This window comes from Amia ocellicauda, chromosome 7, assembly GCF_036373705.1.
Source record: "Amia ocellicauda isolate fAmiCal2 chromosome 7, fAmiCal2.hap1, whole genome shotgun sequence".
Taxonomy (NCBI): Eukaryota; Metazoa; Chordata; class Actinopteri; order Amiiformes; family Amiidae; genus Amia; species Amia ocellicauda.
Genome location: NC_089856.1, coordinates 17,026,752 through 17,052,257, shown reverse-complemented (window position 1 = coordinate 17,052,257; position 25,506 = coordinate 17,026,752). Strand labels below are relative to the sequence as shown.

Sequence of the window (25,506 nt, the reverse complement as noted above, 5' to 3'; positions counted from 1 at the left end):
CACATATTAGATTTCACTGTGAAAAAAATGCAGATTTTTGCAAAACTGTAAAAGATAATGTTTTTATGAATTGTATAATAAATTTCACTCCAAAAAGTACAATTCTTAAATGTCTTTATTTTTCAACAACAAAATGTGTGTGTGGGGGGGGTTGTAATATAATAGTTGGCATTTGAAATACAATATATTTTTTTAATATTGTATATAATTTTCTGTGAAACGTACTGGTCATTTACTCATTGGCGTCCCCAGCAAATTGTATAGAGTGAAGGGTAAGAAGACCGAGCACAGAACTTGAGAGGGGGGGAGAGGGTTATGTGAATTAATAAATAATAATAATAATAATAATAATAATAATAATAATAATAATAATGCAATATAACTGAGTTTGTGTTTAATTTCAGCTCCACATAACATACAGACACAAAAATTGCATTTATTATTTTACTTTTTTAGTATTACCTTGTTGATAGGGCCAGGGGTTCTAGTTTAAGGAATAAAATAAGGGGGGAAAACTAAGATTTGAGGAGTTCAGTCATACGTTTGATTTGTCTAACAGTGTGTGACAAGTGTGCTGAAAGCGTTGTATAATGACATTTGAGAGAGAGAGAGAGAGAGAGAGAGAGAGGCACAATTGGAAAACTTTAGAGGGAGCTTAATTTTATTTATTTATTTAATTTTGTTTCCATATTGAATTTTTTTTCAATTTATATGCCTATGAAATAATTTGGCTTCAAGCCTGGGGACCCCGGGTTTATGAATTTTAAACTCCAAACACCCGGCCCTGGAATTGTCTCCGGTTTTGGAAACCCTAATCTATATGTCTGTCTAAGTATCTCTCTCTCTCTGTCAGTCTCTCTCTTTCAATAACTGTATTCTATAGCATTTGCAAATCTGTTTCCTCTCTATAAACCTCGAATTTGAGGTGGTTCAGACCTCTTTTCAGCATTATGGGGGTTTGATCCACTGCCACATATTCCAAACCAATTCAACACGGTCAGCTGCTGGTGTGATGTAACGAAGCTTTGTTTGCAGTGATAATGTGGTCTCTTGCAAGGTGTTGTGGGTCTTCAAACCATTGTATGGATACATTGTGCTTTGCAAGGCTCGATACTGCTTCGTGAAGCCTGCTTTGAGCGTAAAAACATTTTTTGATTTGATTTGAAAGAAAGAGAGAATTAGAGAGAGAGAGTATGATCATAATGTGTTTATGTACTGGTTTAAATATAACAGTGAGCACAGACACAACACACCAAACAATTGCCATTGTAAGCATACACACATACTGACTCACTCGTCGACACACTGACACACATTTGCACGTACAAGCACTGACACTGACAAACTCTCACATTGACACACACAGGAACATTTGGTTTTCAGAAAGAAGTGAGGGAGATTGTGAGAGACCAAAAGCCAAGAGTGAGAAGGAGGGGTTGATACCTCTTTTTCTATATACATTGGACTATTAATATACATATGCATATTCTGCTGAATCAGTGACCACAGTTAAACTGTGTCAATCTGAAAAAGGAACAACATGTGAAAGTAGAAAAGAGTGAAAAAGAGAGGGGGGGAGTCAGATGAAGGGAGAGGGGGAGGGGGAGAGAGGCATAGGTTAATACAGACACTGAATGGACTCTACAGTACATTAACACTGATGGACTTGGACACCACAGTACATTAACACTGACTGACTGACTGACTGACTGACTGACTGGACACTGCAGTGCAGTGACACTGACTAACTGGACAATACAGTACAGTAACACTGACTGGCTGGACACTACAGTACAGTAACACTAACTGGCTGGACACTACAGTACAGTAACACTAACTGACTGACTGGACACTACAGGACATTAACTCTGAATGACTGCACACTACAGTACATTAACTCTGAATAACTGGAGACTACAGTACTCTCTGTCCTCTCTTTTCTCTTCCTCTTCTCTCTGCCATACTCCACCCCTCCCTCCTCAAGTCTCCCTCTCTCTCTCTGTCCTTCTGGTTATTGTATAGTTCCTCTCTTTCAGTCAATCAGCCTGTCTATCTTGTCTGTCTTAATAATCATGAAGACTACAGTTTTATACATTGCGGGTAAGTCAATTTCTACCTCACACTCTCTTTATGCTCTTTATCTCTCAGTGCAGTTAATGTACTGTAGTGTCCAGTCAGTCAGTGTTACTGTACTGTAATGTCCAGTCAGTCAGTCAGTGTTAATATGTAGAGGGCAACATTCTTGTTTATTATGTCTGTTTTTTGGTGTGTCATAGGCAGACAGTGATCAGTGAACTTTTAAGCTCAAATTCCTCCCAATTTGTTCGATGGGAGCAATGGCTGCAGTTAATTAATTAATTAAACAAGATGAAGACAAAACAGCAATTTAAACATGGCATTGGAAACTCAATAATTAACCCCCCCCCCACCCCCAGCCCTTTGACTACTAACAAGAGTGAGAGGTGATGATAGCGATTTTGTCCCCAGGATCTGTTAGAATGCAGAAATTATTTGTTCTAAATAGCGGTAATGTTAAATTAATAACAATAATCATAATGAAATAATGCATAATAATTGGAACAGTCATTTTCTCTCATTAAGTTAAGAACTGTACACTGTAATTGGCTTTAGTGGCATTGCACATAGTGTTAGTTTTCACTCAATGTCAAGCAAGCTCAGTAGTAACAGTCATAGTGATAGCATCAGTCACTGTTCTCCCATGAAGGGCACACACGCTTGATCCGTTATCATTACAGTGGAATTTGATAAAAAGCTTAATCTTAATGATAGTAATAATAATAACAATGTATAATACTTAATACTGTAGTGACAGCAACATTATAATTAGTATAACTTATTAACAGCTTATTATTTTCACGATGGTAATTATTTCGTTATTTCACTGCCAGCCCAAAGCTCTCTAACGCACTGATGTTCAGGCCTAAGTATGTGTACTGTCTGATAGGGCTGTCCCAAAGTGCCAATTTTTACCATAGAAGGGTCGGAGCACATTATGGAACGAAAGTTTGAAGCTTCGTTGGTGGTAATTTGCATGATTTATCGATGACGTCACATTTGCTACCATTGTATAGATTTGTGACAATACTACTTATTTGTTTTACAGGTAGCCCATATAAACAAGATAACTTATGTGTATTTTATTCAATACAGAAAAGGTGTCGGAAATTGCGATTCGGTGTAAAACGCTTGATGAATATACCCCGGTGTTCAGTAACACAACTACCCAGATAGCACAGGACGTTGGCCCGACGTCGGCATATGGTCGGTATGGTTGGACAACAGTCGCGGTTGGGGGGGTGACGTATAGCCGACGTGGGCATATGGTCAGTCAGGGAGATGGATCATGTCCGACCAAATGCCGACAGATATCAGTGCAACTTATTTTAATACATTGACCTATATAACTTTAAAATATCATACGTATGAATAATCATAGTAAATATATTTGATACTGTCAATAATGTTCACAGCTTCATTATTTGAAAGCGCTCTTCCTCGAGACCACAGGCGTCTCCTCAGGTGAGCTCAGAGCGCGCTGGAAAGTAAGTTCACTTAACGACTTATTAAAATATTTAAATTTACTGTTGTTTAAATGTATTGAAAAGTAGAATATGTAATTGTCTGAAGTACCGGGTTGTATTTGTGACACATTAACTGTGGTTGTTTTCAAATTAACATATTTAAAATATCAATGATAGGCTTCTAATTTTTTGTATCGCAGAATGGCTTAGTGTAAATGACAATATATACCCAGTTGAGTAATGAATTATATAGCGAATGTATCTGAATTTGTAACTAATTTGTCAGAAGTGAAATTTGTATTTTTGTATTGTATTTTTCTTCAGTGAGTCGGTTTGATTAAGTACAGGTGTTGTGTGCAAAGATGCCACAGAAACTAGTTATTTGTTTGCATTTGTAAGAGGACACTGAATTAGCCACACATGTAAAATGTAAAAGTTGTCAATATTGACAATTAAAACTACAGTTATAAGAATGAATACTGCTTATTGAATGCCTTGTACACTACAACTTTTTGCTGTACATTTACAGTAAAACTATTTCCCAGAAACTGATAGAAAAAAAAAATATATGCATCAATAATGCTACCTACACTCACAAGGTATCACTATCACCTGCCTTCTGCGTTAAAACATCCTCCCAGTATCGGTACAGCCAGTAGTGTTTTCTAGTGTAAACATTATGAGACAATTGGCATCTTTAACCTTCAACAGTTCAACAGACTAAAACTATGTAATAGCGAGATGGATACTAACAACAGTACATGGCCAATATGACATTATCGAACAAAACATGTTACTGTTTAAGAACAGAGCTACTGTAATCTCCCCACTAAATCCCCAAATCATTGACTGTTACTGTAAATCTATTAGATTTGTCAAAATCCAGTTGAAACCCAAATTTAAACATCTTCAGAATGTGTATTCTTGTGTTGAACCCATTTCATATAATATGAAACATCCAGAAATTACCCAGAAACATACAGAGCCTGAAAAAACAATAACTTAGAAAAAAAAACATGCGGGTTCACAGTACTGTTCTTTTTTTGCAATACCTTGCCAGTCTTCTTGAAATTGACTTTCCCTTTATTGGTTTTTGAGCCACATTCAGGGTTGACGTCGATAAAGCGCCTAAAAGTTAGAATGCCTGTTCCACAGATGTCTTTGTGGCCTTCTTATTGTGATCCCTGTAGATATGAGCCTTGCAAGCAGGAAACCTTCTAAAGGATCTGGAGCAATCTGGAATACCACATTTTAAATCAGCATTAGGAACAGGACTATTGATTTTCATGTGCTGGCAAAATGATAACACAGACTCAAAAGCACGATCACAGAACTGACACAATAGCATTTTGTGAAAACAAGGACTAAAACAGCTAAGAATGTGAATGCAGTAATCGTAGGTTGTGTCTTGTTACATTTCAGACAAAAATAGAATGCATGCACAAATAATGCTTATTTATGGACCTCTCTTAGCTCTAATTTATATACTGACAAAATTAAATCATTGAATTATTTGCTCTAAACCTGAATGCTAACTGAGCACATGTGGTCTTACGTTAGCACTGGATCTTCATCAGTCAGCCTGCAGTGAGGAGGGGTATAGTACATTTGGCCATATAACGTGAAATATCAAAGTTACTGGGTGAAGAATTGAAAACAGTGTGGAGTGTTTGTTCGGGACTAAGCAAAAATGCTAAAATTATAACTAACGTGGAGGTCAAACTATTCGCGCGAACAAAACGCTCCAAAAAGATTGGTTTACCATATAAATCCTTAGACGAACAATTATTCATCCGTCTTCTCACGTCCCAAAATGAATCCTCTTCAGGCACAAATGTTGGATCATTTAGACGATGTTTTTCTGTCTTCTCACGCAGCGCCGTACATTTACCCTTCGTCACAGGTAAACGCTAGAAAAGCGAACCGAAGCTCACAAAGCTTAAAAAACACACACAAATCCACACACCACTGGCTTATCTTATTAACCCAAATGACTATTTCTGAGTTTTGTTCATGAAGTCCCGCTGTCAAATCAAGTTTGCAGTACAAGCACAAACGTCTGTTCCCATCACCACATGAATCCCTGAATAGTAGACAAAACGCTTTATGTCTAAAATGTAGAGGTTAAAATGTATTTGCTAGTTAGCTAGACTTAGAAAAGTTTAGAACTTGAAATGATCGCGAAAAAAATAAATCCCAGAATGCAATGTCTCTACAGTATTGTAGCGCCCCAACTCTCTTTTTAAAATAAAACCCCTTCTGGCAGAGGTAAGCCAAGGATAACCCCCTCAGTTATTGCTATAAGTAAATTGACTATCTTAAATAAACAATTAAATAAAATTAACGACTACACCAATTTGGAGCTAATATAACTCCAAATAAACATCAGGCTCTTTGAAAATCAAGACAGCACAGGGTATGAAGTGAGGACAGGCTTAGTATAAAACACAAGACTTATTTAAACTAAATATCACAGCTTTTACCTATAGCAGCAGATTTGATAGCAACAACTGTTAAATTATAGCAGCAGATGTTTAACCAAGAGCGATTACATCAGACTCTAAGCACTAGGATACCTTAAATACTGTCACCCCACACTTCTAAATAAAAAGATAGCTCACAACAAAATAACTTTTAAATAACAGCCTCCAGAACCAATAGTGACTTCCACAAACAGGATCCCAACCGAGAAAATAACACACTTATAATAAATCAGTGATTTTCATAGAAAAAGAAACAAAACTTCATACAAGTAAAAAGATACCTAATGCTTAAACACTCCTATAGCGGCTACTTTAATACACAAGATAATAAAGTGCAAGTGTGCGATCAACAGTTAACAGGACTTTTACAACTATTGTAAGCACATACACAATTACAATTAGAATAATGAGGACAAAGACGCTAAGCTAAAAGTCTAAAACAAACAGAGATTAACAGTTCGTTTGCAGCGCTCAGATATAACAAAGTTCACAAGATCGTAGTTGCCAACTGTGCATCGTTTGTATTTCGAGTCTATTTTGCATTCAACCCCATACAATTGCAACCGACTATACCCCGTTTCCACTAGCCCTTTCCTCCAACAGGTGTCCCTCTGTTGTGCGTTGCTGCCAGCCGATCTCCTGTGATATTCTAGGCAACCCCATTGTGCAGGACCTCTTCGCAGCAAGCAGCGTGTTTTCTGCAGACCCGTCTAACACTTCCTCCAACCGGTGTCCCCCCCGCCGTTCGCCATCGCCTATGCGGTCTCCGTGCTTTCCTTTGCAACCCTGTCGCCGCTTTGTCCTCCTCTATTCCTCCACTTCTTCATTCTTGTTAGGACCCAGGGCTGCTCTCCGCCCGCCCGTCCGTCACGCCGCCTTTAGTCCCGTCACTTGATGTGCCCTCGACCATTTCATTTCATTCAACCCTAGGCTTCAAGCCTGGCTCAGTTTAGTCTTGTACCTCCTTCTGCCCTCCATTTGATTATTATTATTATATTATTGTTTTATTATTATTTCTTGGCAGACGCCCTTATCCAGGGGGACTTACAACATAAGTGTAAATCAAAGTGCAAAAATACAGTTATGTAAAAGGCATCAATCATTACAAATTCAATTAAACTAAACATAGCAATTCATTTGCATCCACCTTACGCTGCACTGACCCAAGTTCCCCTGGACCGCTCTCTCGTTCTTCTCTCCCTCACACTCCGTGCTGCCCCTTGCGCTCATTGCCTTTATGTGTAGTGCGGTCTTCTTTAATCATGTAGCTTTTTGGGGTTTCCAACTAAAAAAAACATTTACCAGCACAATTGACAAGTATCATAAATCATCGCTCCGGCCACCTCACACTTCCATATATGGACACCTTACCAGTCTGCTACATCTCACAATTGAGATTCATCACCATTCACTCCACAACTCTGCACTTTACTTCATCATTACATACCAGTCTGTTTCTGAGAGTCTGCCCTTTCAGCGCTCGACCGCATTTCAACCCCTTCTTCCGCATTCATCTTCCAGGCTTCCTTCCTCTCCTCTCCTCTCCTCTCCTCGCCTCGCCTCGCCTCGCCCCGCACTGTCACGCAAGTCCGTTACTCGACCTTGCTCTTAAAAACCTGCGTAGGCGGTACAGGGAGCCGCATTACTTTTTGGGGTCCGGACAGTCATTACCGTAGCCAGGAGAATACGCCAAATCAAATCAAATCGCATTCGCCCGCCCCCACGCAAACCGGTGTGGTGAAACTACTGAAAGCTATATTATCAATGTTAATCGGATCATGATACAGGGAGAAGCAACATGGTTATTTACGATGTGCTGGTAAACAAAATAAACTAGGTGAAATTTTAATGTAATTGTAATTTGTTTTATATATTCTTTCAATGTGTCCCGGTTTCTACTTTTGAATATCTTGTATAACTTATAATATAAGACTGTGTTAGATATCGTAAAAACATTTCAGCCCAAAGTTTATTGCACTTTAATGTTAGCGGTATTTCAGCCTCCAGTTTAAAACACTAAATCCCAGAATGCAAAGTCTCACAGCTGAGGTTTGACCTTTCGTGTCTCTCAGTAATACCAAGGGCAGCTGTACCTCACGATAGAGGTCTTCACGGGTCCACCCGAACCCGAGGACCCGGGACCCGGGACCCGTACGGGTTCGGGTCCATATTTTAAACGGTCAGCTGGGTCCGGGTCGCGTCCCATTCTTGTGCTTCGGGTTAGTTTAACATTGTGTGTAATACCAGAGTGACATGATGACTTTACCAATTGACAATTGGCTCTTTTATTTAGAAGGCGGGACTTACTCCGCCGTATCGGTGTTTGACAGATGACGTGCATGATTGGCGTCGGCGCGATTTTTGAGATATCGTGGGTGGAGTTCGTTCGCTTTGTAAATCTAAAATCTATGGCAGACGCGTCTCAGAGCACAGAGGACAGCAGATTAGTAATGCTAACGTCAGCGGCCGTGGCACTGAACGAGCAGTTGTTATTATAGTTCAAAAGGGCAAACAGTGGAAGTTATCGTATTATGCGAGATACAAAAAAACTCCAAAGCTGCAAAGTCGTGTTTGTCATCTGCCACCATGACAGTAAGTGGGCTTTTGAAGCTCAAATAATGAGTGGATTATACATGCTCTTTCAATCAGCATGAGAGAAACATCATGGATGTTATTTTACCAACTTTCTTGGCAAGGAGGGAGATTATATGCGTCACGGTCAGGTACAGGAGAGAAGCTACTAACGTTACATTAGGTAAGACACAAAGTTTTATTTTCACAACTTGTAAATTAACTTGTTAATAGCAATAGCACATTTTCGGGTCTCTTCGGGTTCGGGCACACATTTTTGGACCTGTGAAGACCTCTACCTCACGACAATTGAATGGAAACGCTACCGGTTATATTTTAGCTGCACAAATACGGCACGGCCACGCTGAGTTGCAGCATCATAGTTGCAGCTGAGTTGATCACGACAAACGTCTGATCTTTCTGATCACTTTCTTTGTGCTGGGTGATCATTTGGTTTACTCTGACTGTGTGTTTGTGTGCTGCTGTCCTGAGGTTAGCTGGTGTCAGTGTGTGTCAGGGCAGTGAGCCTCTGGCCCAGCTGGCTGAGGGGACTCTTCTCTGGAGAGAGCCAGCTCTTGGCATTGCAGGGCCTTGTAATGGTAGGAGTGCGGTTCGCTGTTTTTTAAATGTAGCCAAATATTAAACTGCTCTTCTATTTCTCTCCAGTCAGTCAGTGTTAATGTACTGTAGAGTCCAGTTAGTCAGTGTTAATGCTGTGTAAGTCAGTGTTAAGGTACAGTACTACACTGTATTTTTGCACTTTGTTTTGCACTTATGCTGTAAGTCGCCCTGGATAAGGGTGTCTGCCAAGAAATAATAATAATAATAATAATAATAATAATAATAATACAGTGTACAGGCAGTCAGTATTAAGGTAATATTATAGTCTCCAGTCAGTTTATCTATGTATCTGTCCATTTTACCATCAGTGTTCACACGCTCAGACACACATTCTCTCTCCCACACAAATCTTCCAGATTGATTCTACCATATAAACTTTAAAAACTGTAAAATGTTAGCAAATACGCCGATGTAAAAACCCAGATGTGTGCTTCGCGATTTCAAGATGGTTATATCATAACTTACTGAATAGGAAAACATCAAAACGAATTTGTCGTCCCCAGGGCAACTCCTATGGGCTCAAATTAGCGCCATAAGTATAGCATTCAAAAATAGTTGATGTTGAGATCAAAAATAAAAAAATCGCAAGCAAATTTTATAGAATTGTAAACCAAAAAATAATTATCGAAAGCAAAAGATGTTAAAACGAGAGCAAAACTTGCCTGCGATGCTGCAATTTTTGCTTTCGCCGCCAGTTTCTTTGCTTTCGATTTTTTTTTTCATTTACTGTTTTGTCGTGAGGGCGGGATCTACAGAGAGGCGTGGATCATGGGTCTCCATTGGTCCAGCAGGTTTGAGTGACGGTTCTTCCTGACCCAATCAGTGAGCAGGGTGGGCTGGTCTGACAGTAAATGCAACACATCTTACGTCACCGCTGACTGACCCAGATTGAGAGGAGCAACTACATGGCCTCGGAATTTAATTATAAACAAAGCATGCTTTTAATAAAAGTTGTGGACAATCGTTTTCTATATATTACATGTGTTTATTTCATACAGCCTTTATTCGCATCTTTATCAAAGGCGCCAATAATGTTGTTTAATGAGTCGTTGAATCGGCGCTGCTGTTGAAACCGAGAAAGTCGAGTCCCATCCCACCCAGCAATCACCAGACCAGCCCACCCTCATCACTGATTGGGTCAGCAAGAACCGTCACTCAAACCTGCTGGACCAATGGAGACCCATGATCCACGCTTCCCTGTAAATCCCGCCCTCACGACAAAACAGTGCCAAAACTCATAAACGAAAAAAAATTAATCGAAAGCAAAAAAACTGGCGGCGAAAGCAAAAATTCCAGGATCGCAAGCAAAGACAGGGACTGCAGGCGAGTTTTGCTATCGTTTTTTTTTTTTTGCTTTCGATAAAAAAAATTGTTTACAATTCTATACATTTTGCATTCAATTTTTTTAGTTTTGATCTCAGCATCAATTTTTTTTTATGCGATACTTATGGTGCTAATTTGAGCCCATAAACTCGGTTGATTATTATCCAGTCAAGCGAGTGTTAGCGTTTCATGGTCTTATTCCTGGACAGTGATTATAGTTTACGTAGACAATGTATGTGAAGTGTTGTGTCCATGGCTGTGGGGAAAACAGTGAAGACAGCCTTCTTTACTCCGGGTTCGTACAGGTGCTTGAAATCCTTGAAAATGCTTGAATTGTAATGTGTTTTCAAGGTTGTGAAAGTGGTTGAATTTTGTTCTTGTAATTTAGGTACGTTTGTTAATTACTTTCACAGTACATCGGCAATCTGATAAAATTAAACTTCGGGGTATAACCAGTTGGAGAGACCTAGTTGAGTGCTTTATGCTGTGGTCAATATGACTCCTGTTTGATCTGTCGGTGTGTTTCGATGTGGCTGCGACTGTGAGCGCGCAGAGAGAATGAGAGACCGCGCGGGCATCGTCGGGAGAAAATAGGAAATATGCCAGCAGGGGTATGGGTGCCGTTTTAATGATAGGTGGCTCGAAAAATATGAATATAAACTCGATAGAACAAGGGCTAGGGCCAGGATATTGCAAGGTCTGCAAGAAAGAGATTCAAGTTTTCTCTATGGGATAGTTCAGTGCAGAAAAGTGTGCGTTTTAGATTTGGTTTTGTTTACCAAATCTGCGAGGTACTGGAAAAGCTTTGCTTGACAATGCATCTTGAAAGTGCTTGACTTTGACTTACTGCAAAAGAGGAAATTACAGTTTGTCACAACCATCAACACACATTTCCTGACATTATACTCCATTTACTCAAAACTACAAACACATAACAACAAACCCACACCGTTCTGACCAAACCTCATGTCTCAGACAAAATGAGTCACTGTGTTCAAAAACATGTTATCTTCCATCTCAATTAAACTCTGTCTTCAAATCTTCAAATTAATAGATCCTACAAATACCCATTACACAGGTGAGAATTAAAAAAAAAAAAGCAAACACTTTATGAAAATGTGCTTTTTCAGTATTACCAGTATAAGTAACCGGCTTCCTGGGATCTAAACGGCCGACCTGGGGTGTATTCCATAAGTCCCTTTAGTGCTTTAAATGCTAATAAGAGAAATTTGAAATCTATCCTGTAGCGCACAGGGAGCCACACTGCAATTTTGAATGTTCAAATTTAACACCATGAGTATTCAATTCAACACTTTTGAAGTGTATATATGGGAACCACCACAAAAGTTCTAAATCGACACTTTTAAAATAGTTGAAATTCTAACACCATCTCAGAGTTAATTTTCAAAAAAAAATTCTAACATAAACACCACAAGCTCAGTGTTCTCCAACACTAGGTAGAGTCACAAATGTACCAGTGTAAGCAACACTACACAGCAAACAATCATTAGCAAATTTAACACTGTAGGTGTTAAAATCAAACCTTTTAAATTGTAGGCCTACACACGTGACCATCCAAAAACGTTTTAAATTAACACGCATGCATTGTTGGGTTCCCAACACTTCTAGCAATCCTTATATACACACACCCATCTAAAAACATATTGTAATTTAATTGGTTTTACAATTAAGTTTTAAGTAAATAAACAAATACCCAGTAAGACAAGCAAACTAGTCATATAGATATACTGTTTTAATGGAGAAGTATTTTACATTACAGATAAAAACATACAACATTTTAATACTCATGATTATTATTTTTTTAAATCAATTCTGAAAAATCTTAAGTGAATACCCCAAACAAGAAAACAGTGTTTTAAACAATACAATTTAAACAATCAAATAAATTGTGTTAAAATGGCAAACTGCCAAAGAAAAGAACCCCCACAATTAAACAAAATTAAAAATAGTCAAATGCATTAATTTAACAGAAAATGCACCAGATAAAACATAAACTAAACAAATCCTAAAAAAAAACAAAAAACAATCTGATGCATTTTTAATCAAGGTATAAACGGACAATGCATTTGACAAAACAAAATAACAAAACCACCAAAACAAAATTTAAACAAGTGCTTTTAAAATCCAGAATTCATTAAAAACAATTAAAAAATCTTTTTTTAAATCATTTTTAAAAACAAATCAATCAGCAATAAAAGGGTAAAAGATCTCAGACTCTGGCACCAGCAGGGGGAGATGGCCGTCCCCGGAGGTGGGGTCCCATCACGGGATCCTGACCTCCCCCAGATCTTGAAGATGCCAGTTCTTGAAGGCTTCCTCCTTGCCCCTCTGATGGACCTTCAGATTGACATAGTCCCTGACTAGGACCATGCCCCTCCGCGCGATGACAACTGGGTCCAGCTCCTGCTTGTTGAACAAGAAGATAATCCTTTTTATTGGCCCACATCACACATGTTTTTCACTGGGGCAACTCGCCTTTAACAACCTTGGTAGTACTCTGTACAAGTGTCATGCGTACCAATTTGTGGCACAGTGGGTATAAGTGGCATATGCATGTGTCCGTTGGTTTTGGAGAAGATTTTTGTAGCATTACACAATTTCGAAACTAACCGCAACATGGCGGCAGCACCATGTGACCGACACGTGTAGTTTTAACTGCATTTGTAGGTATAAGTTGTGTCTACAACACTTGCGAGTTTCGTGAGTATTTATGTATGAGCGTTTTAGGGGCATTAGAAGTTTTGGCGGAAGGAAAAATATATAATAATAACTAGAAGTTGGAGGCAACTTTTGAGGCTTCTAGGTGCTTGCAGTCGATAAATGTATGGTTTCAGACTAATAAAAATATTAATCAGATGAAGACACATGTTGACAACATTTTTTACTTAAAGGTTTTGGTAAGCAGAGTATTCATGGTCAAGTTCCATATTTAGTTGCATACCTGGTGTTTCATATAGTTATCACGTTGATTTCTGATGTGTGCATTATATATATTTACAGCTGGAAAAGTAAAGTATATCACTAAGAAGCAAATAGCTCCAATTCGTTTTTAGTATTGCGCCTGACGAAGTATGTCCGTTTTTTCGGGTTTAGCTCGCACAGTACACGTCTTATGTTCACCCTTTCAACTATACTTTGTAGAGCCAGCGTTTCTGCACGGTTCAGTATATAACATGTTAACATAAGTTACGATTTCACTGAGAGAGAAGAGGACAAAGTCCTGCCACCCCGTGTTGCATCAGTAACATTATATTACCAGGAAGTCATGCACTCGTGTCTCGAAATTACTTTCAATTGAAAGCAACAACCCAAGTCTACAGATTGAGCAGTTTCATTGCTGTTTTACCACTGTTTATCTTAATATATTATTTTAATAACATGTATTCGTGTGTTGTTAATCACATTATATTTTTAGTTTCACTTTCGGTTTCTCGCTTGTCGGTTTCTCTACAGTTTAAACAACCCCTTAGTATAAACAAGTCTCAGGTGACAGTATTTGTATCTGCATGCAGAAATGTCTGTGTTTAAACTAATACTTTACATTATAATAGTGTTGCAATTGACTGATTGTTGTTACGATGTACATGTCAAAGACTGAGGAGGTCCGTTTTTTCGGGTGTAGCTCGCACAGTATACGTTTCATGTTCACTCCTTCAACTCTACAGCAAAGACCAAGCGATTCTGCACAGATCAGTATATAATATGTCACCATAAGATTTCACTGAGAGAGAAGAGCACAAAGTCGTGCTCCCCGTTGCATCGGTAACATGATATAAACAGGAAGTCATGCACTCGTGATCTCAGTTTGAAATTACTTTAATTTGAAAGCAATAACCCACCACTACTGATCCATCAACGTCATTGCTGTTGTACCACTGTTGATTTTCATGTATTTATTTTATGAAACGTGTATTTATGTTTCATGTGAATCACATTTAAGAATATTTTTTACTTTCACTTTCGGTTTCTCACTCGCTTTCCTTCAGGGTTTTTCTACAGCTGAACCAACCCTCACTACAAACACATCTCAGTTTACACTAATTGTATCTGCATGCAGAAGTGTCTCTGTTTAAAACAATAGTTTCCACTCTAATACTGTTGCAAGTGACTGATAGTGCTTTGTTGTTAGGATGTACATGCCCAAGATGGCAGCTTTTTTTCTCTGTCCTGTTTGTGGTATATGCTGCTACCAGTGGTGACAGTGTGTCATTGCAGGCTTAAAATTGAACACAATGTACAGTAAGTCTAAATCTTTTGTTCATTACTGCCATGTTTTTTGTTTGGACTACAATCAAGATGGCTACCAAACCATGTCACATTATGCTGCTATTTTGCGATCGAGTGACCATGCCATAGACCCTTACGTCCATGCCATGTTTGGTGACTTTTTAGACAGTGGTTCCAAAGTTATAGGCATTTGAACATATTCTGGTGGAAGATAAGAAAAAATAGGTATAATAATCATAATAATTACCTGTGACCACCACATTGCTTATGGGATCAATCCTGTCAAGTATTAAACAGTCCAATACATTCTAACATAGTTCCATCCTGCACCATATGCATTTATTTACAACTTGACCATCTCTGCAATTTGATTGGCTCATGGCGGCCATCTTGTTTTTTCAATCAACTTGCTTTGAACAAATCTGATAGAGGAGCTGGCCAAGGTCATGTCTACAAAATTTTGTATCAATCGGACCAACCGTTTCGGAGAAGATCTTTGAAGATTTTTGGCCAATCCAATATGGCTGCCAAACCATGTGACTTATCGACTTGTCTTGAACAAATCTGAATATAGGCCATAACATAACTTCACACACCAAGTTTCACATCTGTCCCGTCTGCGGTTTCAGAGAACAAGGTTTTTGTAGATTATCCAAAATGTGTTACTTAAGCCACTATGGCCACCAGACCATGTGACATATGGCCTCCATATTGCATATAGCATAGCACTACATACCCATCTATCACTGTATGATGTTTCATTACTTTTCGTCAAACGGTTTGGTTTTGATAGGCTTTTAAAAAAAAAGCGGAAAAATAAAAATAATAACTAGAAGTTGCATGCAACTTTTAAGGCTTCCATGTTGTATCAGTAGGTTTCAGATTTGAGCAGGGATTTGTAGTTTAAATGCATGTGTTATTAAATGTGTAATTTTCAATTCTAATTCAATGTAGTATAGATTTGCGGTATTCATTTTGTTCATTTGAAGTAAGTATTCTAAGTCAGTGGACTTTAATTTCAATTTCCTCATTGATGCTTCAATTATGTAAGGTACCATTGTATTTTTCACTTAATTCTAGCATATATGTGAAGTTTTCATTATTGTGTCATTCAAAATGCAGAATGCAATTCTCAAGTTCGGCCACATGATGGTCTACATAAGGAATGTCATGGTGTGGCTGACACGTGAAGCTTTCATTTTGGTTGGTGTACAGCAGCCAGATTTTGAACTTGGCTTCATCAACTTTGACAGATCTTTGTACTAGTTTAATCACTGACAATTTAAGTACATTAGGCTATAGTTCTGAATGTATTTGCTGTCATAAGTGACATATTGTAAAACAATTTGGTGAGTTTTTGAATTTGGGGTCAATTTCATGCTTTTATAAATACATGTATTTTGCATTCGTTCACAGTCATTTTCTTGTGGCTGCCATGTTGTGGCACACAGTCACTTGTCTCTTGCAAATGTGATAGATAGCAGTGTCTATAGCAGCATGTAATACATGCCAAGTTTCAGGGCACTGGGCTTTATCGTTCCGGAGTAGTAGCTGTTTTCATTTTCACATTTGTACTAGTGTTAATCACTGATATTTTTAGCACCGTAGGCTTAACTATGCTGTAGATATTCACTGCTGCATGTGACATGGCCATAAGCATTGTGGCCACCGCGCTGTGTCCCCGTTGGTGACAAAACTCACCACAATCAAGCATAACATTGTAATTTATTATTGTACCAAGTTTGGTGAGTTTTTGAACATGGCTCATGGGTTTTTTCTGGGGACAAAATTCATGTGTTTATAAATACACATATTTTGCATACGTGCACAGTCATTTGTTTGTGGCTGCCATGTTTTCGCACGCAGTTACTTGCCTTTTGCACATTTGATAGATAGCATTATCTATGTAATACATGCACAGTTTCAGGGCACTGGGCTTTATCGTTCCGGAGTAGTCGCCGTTTTCATATTCGCAAGTGGATTCATGTTACATCCAACATTACGGCTTAACCATGTACCCCTCAAACTTCATTTTCTAGTTGTATGTTCAAGGTATAGACTTAAACATATGTGCAGAGTTTCATGTTTGTACTGCATTCCCGTGTGCAGGAAATGTGTAACTTGTCTGAAGTGGCGCGTACATTTTTTTTCATTGGCCCAGAGCACTCATGTTTTTCACTGGGGCAACTCGCCTTTAACAACCTTGGTAGTCCTCTGTACTAGTGTCATGCATACCAATTTGTGGCACAGTGGGTATAAGTGTCATGGAGGGCACCAAAGCTTGAATCAGAAAACGCAGCATGTCGGAGACTGAGCAACTTCTGATGAGCAAGCGTAATAGTGGGGCATAAGGTATGCATGTGTGTAAAGTGGCATATGCATGTGCCATTTGGTTTTGGAGAAGAAGATTTCTGTAGCATTTCACAATTACACCACTAATCGCAAAATGGCGGTAGCACTAGTGGCAGTTTGTACTAGTGTTAATCACTGATATTTTAAGCACTGTAGGCTTAAAATAAAATAATAAAAATCGTGCATGGAAACCTAATAATAATAAGAAATATCCTAACAAAAACAATAGGCTTCCAGCAACGTCATTGCTTGGCGTGTACTATATTGGTTTGTGTGCATACTATACTATACTATATTGGTTTGTGTGTGTACTATATTGGTTTGGGCGCATACTATATTGATTTGTATGTGTACCATATTGGTTGATCACATGACTCAAGTGGGCGGGGCAAGACTTTGGACAAAAGGAAATCAAGGCGTAAGCAGCAGTGCGAGCTTTTTATGGGGGGTGATCAGTGGCAAAATTAAGATGAACGTGATTATGAACATGAAGATGATTATGAACATGAAGATGATTGTTAACATGATTATGAAGATGATTATGAAGATGAACATGAAGAGGATTATGAACGTGAACATGAAGATGATTATGAAGATGATTATGTGCATTGGATTAGCCAATAAGCGGACTGGCTAGCGCCCACTAGCTCTGATTGAAAGAGTTCAATATTTTGTTACATTGAAAAAGAAAAAGAAATAGAAGAGACACTACAACATGTAGAAGCACACTGAGAAATGCAAATAGCAAAGAATGAATGAATGAATGAATAAATAAATGTTGAAATACATAAACAAATAAATAGATGAATAAATAAATAGATAGGACTAAATGTCCATGTATTTGTTTTATCATGTATTTATTTTCTCTGTGTATTTATTTTAAATTTCAGTTTGGATAGTCCTCCATACTCTGAAACCGTGTAACTCCATGAAATTAAATATATTTGTAAAAAATAAATATACCTAAAAACATCATCCATACATCATAATTCAAACCCACAAAATACCAGTGATGATGATGAAGATGAAGATGCAGACTGTCCGCTTTTACAATGTTGCCATAGAAAGTGGTCAGAAGTCAGACGCAGAGCAATGGTGGACAGACGTGTTTCAATGGAAGTTAAAACTTGATAGTTTCCATATTGTATTTTGTTTGATTTTATTTGGGAAAATGTACAGAGACACATCTACTCGGTCACACGGTATCCATAGATAAAGGGAGGTGTTAAATTAAGTCCTACATTTTACTGTATTGCATTAATTTTAGACTTTATACAATGTATAGTGGAGCTATAGAACACATACATACACAGATATAGGTAGGCTATATTCATAATGTAACGACTCGGGGGTTCCAGCCGCGATGGTATGTAGTGGTTAAGGCGCACTACTGTGAGACTGACATTTTGTGGGTTCGAATTATGATTATTATTATTACTATTATTTTTATTTCTTGGCAGACACCCTTATCCAGGGTGACTTAAAACATAAGTGCAAAACAAAGTGCAAAAATACAGTTCAATAAAGGCATCAATCATTACAAATTCAATTTACATAAAACTTTCAAATAAAAAATATAATACAACTTCCAATATATAATGTACACAGGCAAGTACAGTAAGTGAGGTCCTACATCCTGGACGGTAAAAGCTAAGTGATGTGAAGATGTAGGGTCACAGTCAAGGGCTACGGGAAAGGGAGCAAGGAGGAAACAATCAAAAATGGAAGAAGCATAATAACAATCTGTGAAGTGCTATCTAACGGGGATTAAAAGGACTAATATTAAAAGTACTGTCTGAAAAGATGTGTCTTGAGTAAGCACCGATGATGTATGATGTATGGATGATGTTTTTATATATATATATATACAAATATATTTAATTTCATGGAGTTACACGGTTTCAGAGTATGGAGGACTATCCAAACTGAAATTTAAAATAAATACATGATTAAACAAATACATGGACATTTAGGCCTATCTATGTATTTATTCATCTATTTATTTCTTTTTGTAATTCAAAATTTATTTATTCATTCATTAGTTCAACAAGTATATATTTATTTCCTTTTTGTCTCTTTGCTATTTGCATTTCTCAGTGCGCTTCTACATTTTGTAGCGTCTCTTGTATTTATTTTTCAATGTAACAAAACATTGAACTCTGTCAATCAGAGCTAGTGGGCAGTAGCCAGTCCACTTATTGGCTAATCCAATGCACATAATCATCTTCATAATCATCTTCATGTTCATGTTCATCTTCATGTTCATAATCATCTTCATGTTCATAATCAGGTTCATCTTAATTTTGGCATTGATCACCCTCCATACTTTGTCCTCAAGCAACACATTATTGTGTTAACAATGTCATCTGAGCAACACATTACAGATTAATTTTTAAATACGAATGTGTGTTTAGTCCCTGTGATATCTGTGTAGTGCAGTAGTAATAAATAAAACGATTTGTTGTTGCACCCGAAATTATGAGTTGGATCCTGCTTGGAAACCCCCACAAGCATTACAATATTAATCCACACTTCAGATGTCCCATCTTCTCTAAATTAAAACATTTGATTTGCATACTGTCCATTACTTAAATAAAAGTTGTTGGATATACACCGATCAGCCATAATATTATGACTACCTGCCTAATATTGTGTAGGTCCTAAAACAGCCCTGACCCGTCGAGGCATGGACTCCACTAGACCTCTGAAGGTGTGCTGTGGTATTTGGCACCAAGACGTTAGCAGCAGATCCTTTAAGTCCTGTAAGTTGCGGTGGGGCCACCATGGATCGGACTTGTTTGTCCAGCACATCCCACAGATGCTCGATTGGATTGAGATCTGGGGAATTTGGAGTCAACACCTTGAACTCGTGATTCATCAGACCAGGGCACCTTCTTCCATTGCTCCTTGGTCCAGTTCTGATGCTCACGTGCCTATTGAAGGCGCTTTCGGCAGTGGACAGGGGTCAACATGGGCACCCTGACTGGTCTGCGGCTACGCAGCCCCATACGCAACAAACTGCGATGCACTATGTGTTCTGACACCTTTCTATCAGAACCAGCATTAACTTTTTCAGCAATTTGAGCTACAGTAGCTCGTATGTTGGATCGGACCACACAGGCCAGCCTTCGCGCTCCCCACGTGCATCAGTGAGCCTTGGCCCCCCATGACCCTGTCACTGGTTCACCGCTATTCCTTCCTTGGACCACTTTTGATAGGTACTGACCACTGCAGACCGGGAACACCCAACAAGAGCTGCAGTTTTGGAGATGCTCTGACCCAGTCGTCTAGCCGTCACAATTTGGCCCTTGTCAAAGTTGTTCAGATCCTTATGCTTGCCCATTTTAACTGCTTCTAGCACATCAACTTTGAGGACAAAATGTTCACTTGCTGCCTAATATATCCCACCCACTGACAGGTGCCATGATAACAAGATTATGAGTGTTATTCACTTCACCTGTCAGTGATCATAATGTTATGGCTGATCAGTATAAGTTTTAAACCATCATGACCAGATTAAATTTAAACAATGTATTTTTAAAATATATGATTACATTGATATTGTTTTTCTTCTAAAAGAGCATTATCCCCTTCTGCCAGCATGCCTGTGGACCACTCTGAGTTATTGTTTCTTTATCCGCCATCTTTACAGCAAAGTGTTGTTCAATATAATGGAAACGTAAAACAAAAATGTTTAAAAAAATTCTGCTGTTTGGAATTTTTTGCTAAATGCACCAAAGACCCCCAGGAAGCTTAACATAAGCTGTGCGACTGAAAATTGGTATATCATGGAGGAACAAACAATCTGCACGAAAATTTAACCAACTGGGTTTAAATTATGATGCTTTATTAGGCTTAATTGGGTAATTGAATAGAACTGAAAAAGCAGCGCACTGGAGTTGATCCTGTGTTTAGTACGCATCTCCATACTAACTCTGCAAGTTTGTTGCAATCAACCCATTATTATTTGTATTATTATTAATAATAATATAACGAAAAATATATCATATTGACACAAACTCTTAAAGGCAGTCTTTATTATAGTTAAACCAAATCATAAGGTTACTAGTATTTACTAATTTCTGTATAGTTGTGTCTTTTTTAATTGTTTCATATTTAATTGTGTTATGATGAATCCAGCACCCTCTGTATATTGTGCATCCTTCCACAAGCGCCTTGATTTTGCACATGCGTAGACAGCTGTAGATTGATGCCAAGTATTTCCGTGTGGTCGTGAATGCATATTTATTGTGGATAGAAGGAGTACGGAATTGCGGGTAGGTTACAGTTCTAAGGCAGTTTACACAAGTGTTGCCAAAGCATTTACAGACACAGTTAAGAGAATAGGATAAAAATGAATAACAAAATTAAAGATAAAAGATAAATAGCTTTACATTTTACAGGTGTGCAGTTATTTCACATGTATGTACAGCCATTTACAGGGCTGGTGTGCTGTGTTGTTGGTGGTGGTTAGAAGAAATCGTGGAAGCCTTGTGGCAGGCTATGTATTCTGCTGCAATTACAGTGCAGTGACACACTGACACTCACTCACTGACACACAAACACAGCTTCCTCTCAGTTCGCAAAAGTGGTCTGGGTGAAAAAATGGACAGATACAACCATATGAGGGGGTGGGGGAGAGACATTATGTTGTTTGTATTAAAACAGAGAGGGAAAAACAGAACTGCAGAGAGGGGTGGGGAGGGGAAGGGGGTAGAAAGAGATTTCTGGTTTTGTTTTTGTGTTTCTTATAATAATTCAGTTTCAGTTTTTCTTAATTTCAGAGAAAGGGGAAGTAAACATCACACACACAGACACACACACATTATCTCTCACTCTGTATTCTCTTGTCTTTTTCAGTGTTGGTCAGTGGAGTCATCTGTCAGAATCCAAAAGGTACAGAAGCAAAGTGTCCCTCTCTCTCCCTTTCTCTCTCTCTATCTCTATCTTCCTATTTCTCAGTGTTCAGCCTGTGTTAATGTACTCTTTTCCCTCTCCCTCTTTACCCCCATCTCAGTGACTGTGTACCCCAAGTTCAACACCGTGTACACTGGGGACCCCCTCATTCTCTGTTGCAATGAGACACAGGCGGTCACCTGGGAGCACAATAATGTCCAGCTTGTGGGTCCACAGTCACAGCTGCTGCATATTGCTGCTGCCTCGATGAATGACAATGGCAATTACAGCTGCATAGTGGGAGGAATCGCCAGTAAGCCAATCACAATCGACGTTCAGAGTAAGAGAGATTAATAGCAAGTAGTATGTAGTGTGTCTATATTGTAATGTTTGTGTCTGTACTGTATGTGACTGTAATGTGTGTGTCTGTACTGTTCTGTGTGTATGTCTGTTCTGTACTGTGCAGTTTGTGTGTCTGTACTGTACTGTGTGTTTCTGTACTGTGTGTTTCTGTACTGTGCAGTTCGTGTGTCTGTACTGTATTGTGTGTTTCTGTACTGTGCAGTTTGTGTCTGTACTGTAGTGTGTGTTTCTGTACTGTGCAGTTTGAGTGTATGTACTGTACTGTGTGTTTCTGTGCTGTGCAGTTTGTGTCTGTACTGTACTGTGTGTTTCTGTACTGTGCAGTTTGAGTGTATGTATTGTACTGTGTGTTTCTGTACTGTGCAGTTTGTGTCTGTACTGTACTGTGTGTTTCTGTACTGTGCAGTTTGAGTGTATGTACTGTACTGTGTATTTCTGTATTGTGTAGTTTGTGTGTGTCTGTAGTGTGCTGTGTGTGTCTGTAGTGTATGTGAGTATACTGTCTTTGTGGCTGTAGTGTACTGTGTGTATCTCTCTAACACAATTACATTAACCCACCTCCCTCTCTGTTTCACAAGACTTCCTGCCTTCAGCCTCTCTCTCTGTGCAGCCCTCTGACTGGGGCGTGGCATTCCACAAAGAGCATGTGAGCCTGCGCTGCGACCCCGAGGTTGGGGGCACAGATGGCTGGATTATCAAGATGTTCCAGGGGGGAGCAGCGCAGTGGAGGGTGAAGGGGTTGTTGGGGGTGGCGGGTGTGCTGGAGTACAGTGCAGAGATCAGCAAAACAACCACATACTGGTGTGAAGATAAGAACAACAGGAGCAACACAGTGACTGTCAGGAGCACAGGTAAGAGAGAGAGGGAAGGAGGGAGGGAGGGGGAGAGAAAGAGGGAGGGAATCAAAATGTCAGTCAGGCAGTGTGGCAGTGTATCAATCAGTCAGTGTATCAGTCAATCAGTATATGAGTCAGTCAGTATATCAGCCAGTATTAACTCTCTCTCTCCCTCTCTTTATCAGAAACAATGGTTGCCCTGGAGACCCCCCCTGGCCTCATATCCGTGGGTGACAGAGTGACTTTGGTGTGCCGGGTGTGGGGGGGTGCAAAGATCTCACATGTGGTATTTCTGAAAGGGGAGGTGGAGAAGAAGATTGCCGCAGACTCACAGTACACCATAGAGAACGTGACCAAGACAGACAGAGGCAATTACTCCTGCAGGGCCACTTACAAATTCCCCCAAAACAAAAATGGAGACAGCATTACTGTGACCTCTGACCCCCAGGAGCTCAGTGTCACAGGTACTGTACTGTGTGTGTGTCTGTACTGTACTGTGTGTGTGTCTGTACTGTACTGTGTATGTCTGTGTCTTTATTAACCCCCTCCCCCCTCCTCCCTGTCTCTCACCCTCTCTCTAGACAGTCTTCCCCGAGCGATGCTGAGGATGGGGTCCGATGGCACACTGAGCTGCTCCTCTGAAGGCGGGCCAGCCAGAGCACAGGTGTTCCGCTGGTACCGGGAGCGGCGGGTCATGCCAGACGAGAACCAGGATACACTGACTGTGAAGTCCGGTGACAGGGGGACATGGTTCAGGTGCCGGGCAGTGTGGGACAAGGGCGTTTCTGCATTGAGCAACATGGTACACACAGGTGAGAGGGGGAAAAAAGAGTGGGAGACGGGGGGAGAGAAAGGGAGAGAGAGAGGTAGAGAGTTACACTTTAAACTAATGACAACAGCAATACTACTGATTATGATACTTATGCTAATGATAATTATGCATGTTACAGAGCCTCAAGCCGGAACATCCATTGTCCTAGTTCTGGTTGTCGTGTTCATCCTGGTGTGTTGTGGGGGGGGCATTCTGGTTGTGGTGTGGAAGAGGAAGAGGAGGAGTGAAGGTAAGAGTCTTCATCATTCTGTACTGTGTGTGCCTGTACTGTATTATGTGTGTCTGTCAGTAAGCTAGTGTTTCTGTATTAACCTCCCCCCTCTCTTTCTCTCTCTCTTTCCCGCTCTCCCTTTCTCTCTCAGAGGCTTTGTATCAGGATATTCCTCTGGGAGGGGTGAAAGGAGGAGATACAGAGGAGAAGGAGGGAGGAAGAGGAGAGGGAGGAGGGTATGAGGAATTGAAGAGGGCGAAAGGAGAGAAGGAGGGGGAGTATCAGACGCTGGAACAGAAAATGGGAGGGAAAGAGGGAGGAGGAGGAGCAGGAGGAGGGTATGAGGAATTGAAGCGGGCAAGAGGAGAGAAGGAGGAGGAGTATCAGATGCTGGAACAAAAAATGGGAGGGAAGGAGGGGGAAGGGAAGGGGGCAGGAGGAGGAGGCTATGAAGAACTGAAGAAGGCCAGAGGAGAGAAGGAGGGGGAGTATCAGAAGCTGGAACAGAAAATGGGAGGGAAGGAGGGGGAGGGGGCAGGAGGTGGCTATGAAGAACTGAAGAAGTCCAGAGGAGAGAAGGAGGGGGAGTATCAGACGCTGGAACAGAAAGCAAGAGGGAACGAGGGGGAGGGGGGAGGAGGGTACCAGCTGCTGGAGAAAGTGAGAAGAGAAGGAGGGAGGGGGGATGAGTACGACACTCTACTGAAGAAGGAGGGAGAGGGGGTGAAGGAGGGGGGTAACCAGGCTGTGGTCAAGGCCAAAGGCAGGGAGGGGGAGGGGGAGTATGAGACCCTGAAGGAGGAGGAAGGGGAGGGGGGTGGAGGACATGGAGAGGGAGAGAGAGGAGCAGCAGGAGAGAGAGATTGAGAGGCATGGAGAGAGGGGAAAGGGAGAGAGACAGAGAGACGGAGGAAGGGGAGAGAGGGGGAGAGGAAAGAGAAGGGAGGGAGGAAGAGAGGAGGGAGAGAGAGAGGCAGGGGAAGGGTCACATTCTGTTCAATATTTCACCTATCTCTGACTACTTAGCAACAATACAATACCATTAACCAGATTTAAACTATTATTGTAATTACAGTGCATTGCAATTAACCAATTCCGCAACTATACTCAAGCAAGCTGAGATATTATGCTTCATGTACATACTAGACCCAACCCCTCCCTCCACACACATATACACACACACTCACTCACACACATACATTACAGATACAAATATGATTTGCACCTT

The 25,506-nt window shown here is 39.9% G+C and overlaps 1 protein-coding gene across 1 annotated transcript; it reads left to right on the top strand.

Moving 5' to 3' along the window:
- The first annotated feature begins 1,996 nt into the window (after positions 1–1,996).
- LOC136753838 (hemicentin-1) lies at positions 1,997–25,145 on the top strand. Its single transcript, XM_066710224.1, has 8 exons — positions 1,997–2,100; positions 22,001–22,036; positions 22,158–22,376; positions 22,978–23,250; positions 23,421–23,699; positions 23,817–24,047; positions 24,186–24,296; positions 24,430–25,145. The coding sequence occupies exons 1-8, from the start codon at positions 2,073–2,075 to the stop codon at positions 25,143–25,145; spliced, it is 1,893 nt and encodes a 630-aa protein (XP_066566321.1). The 5' UTR covers positions 1,997–2,072.
- Positions 25,146–25,506: the final 361 nt, after the last annotated feature.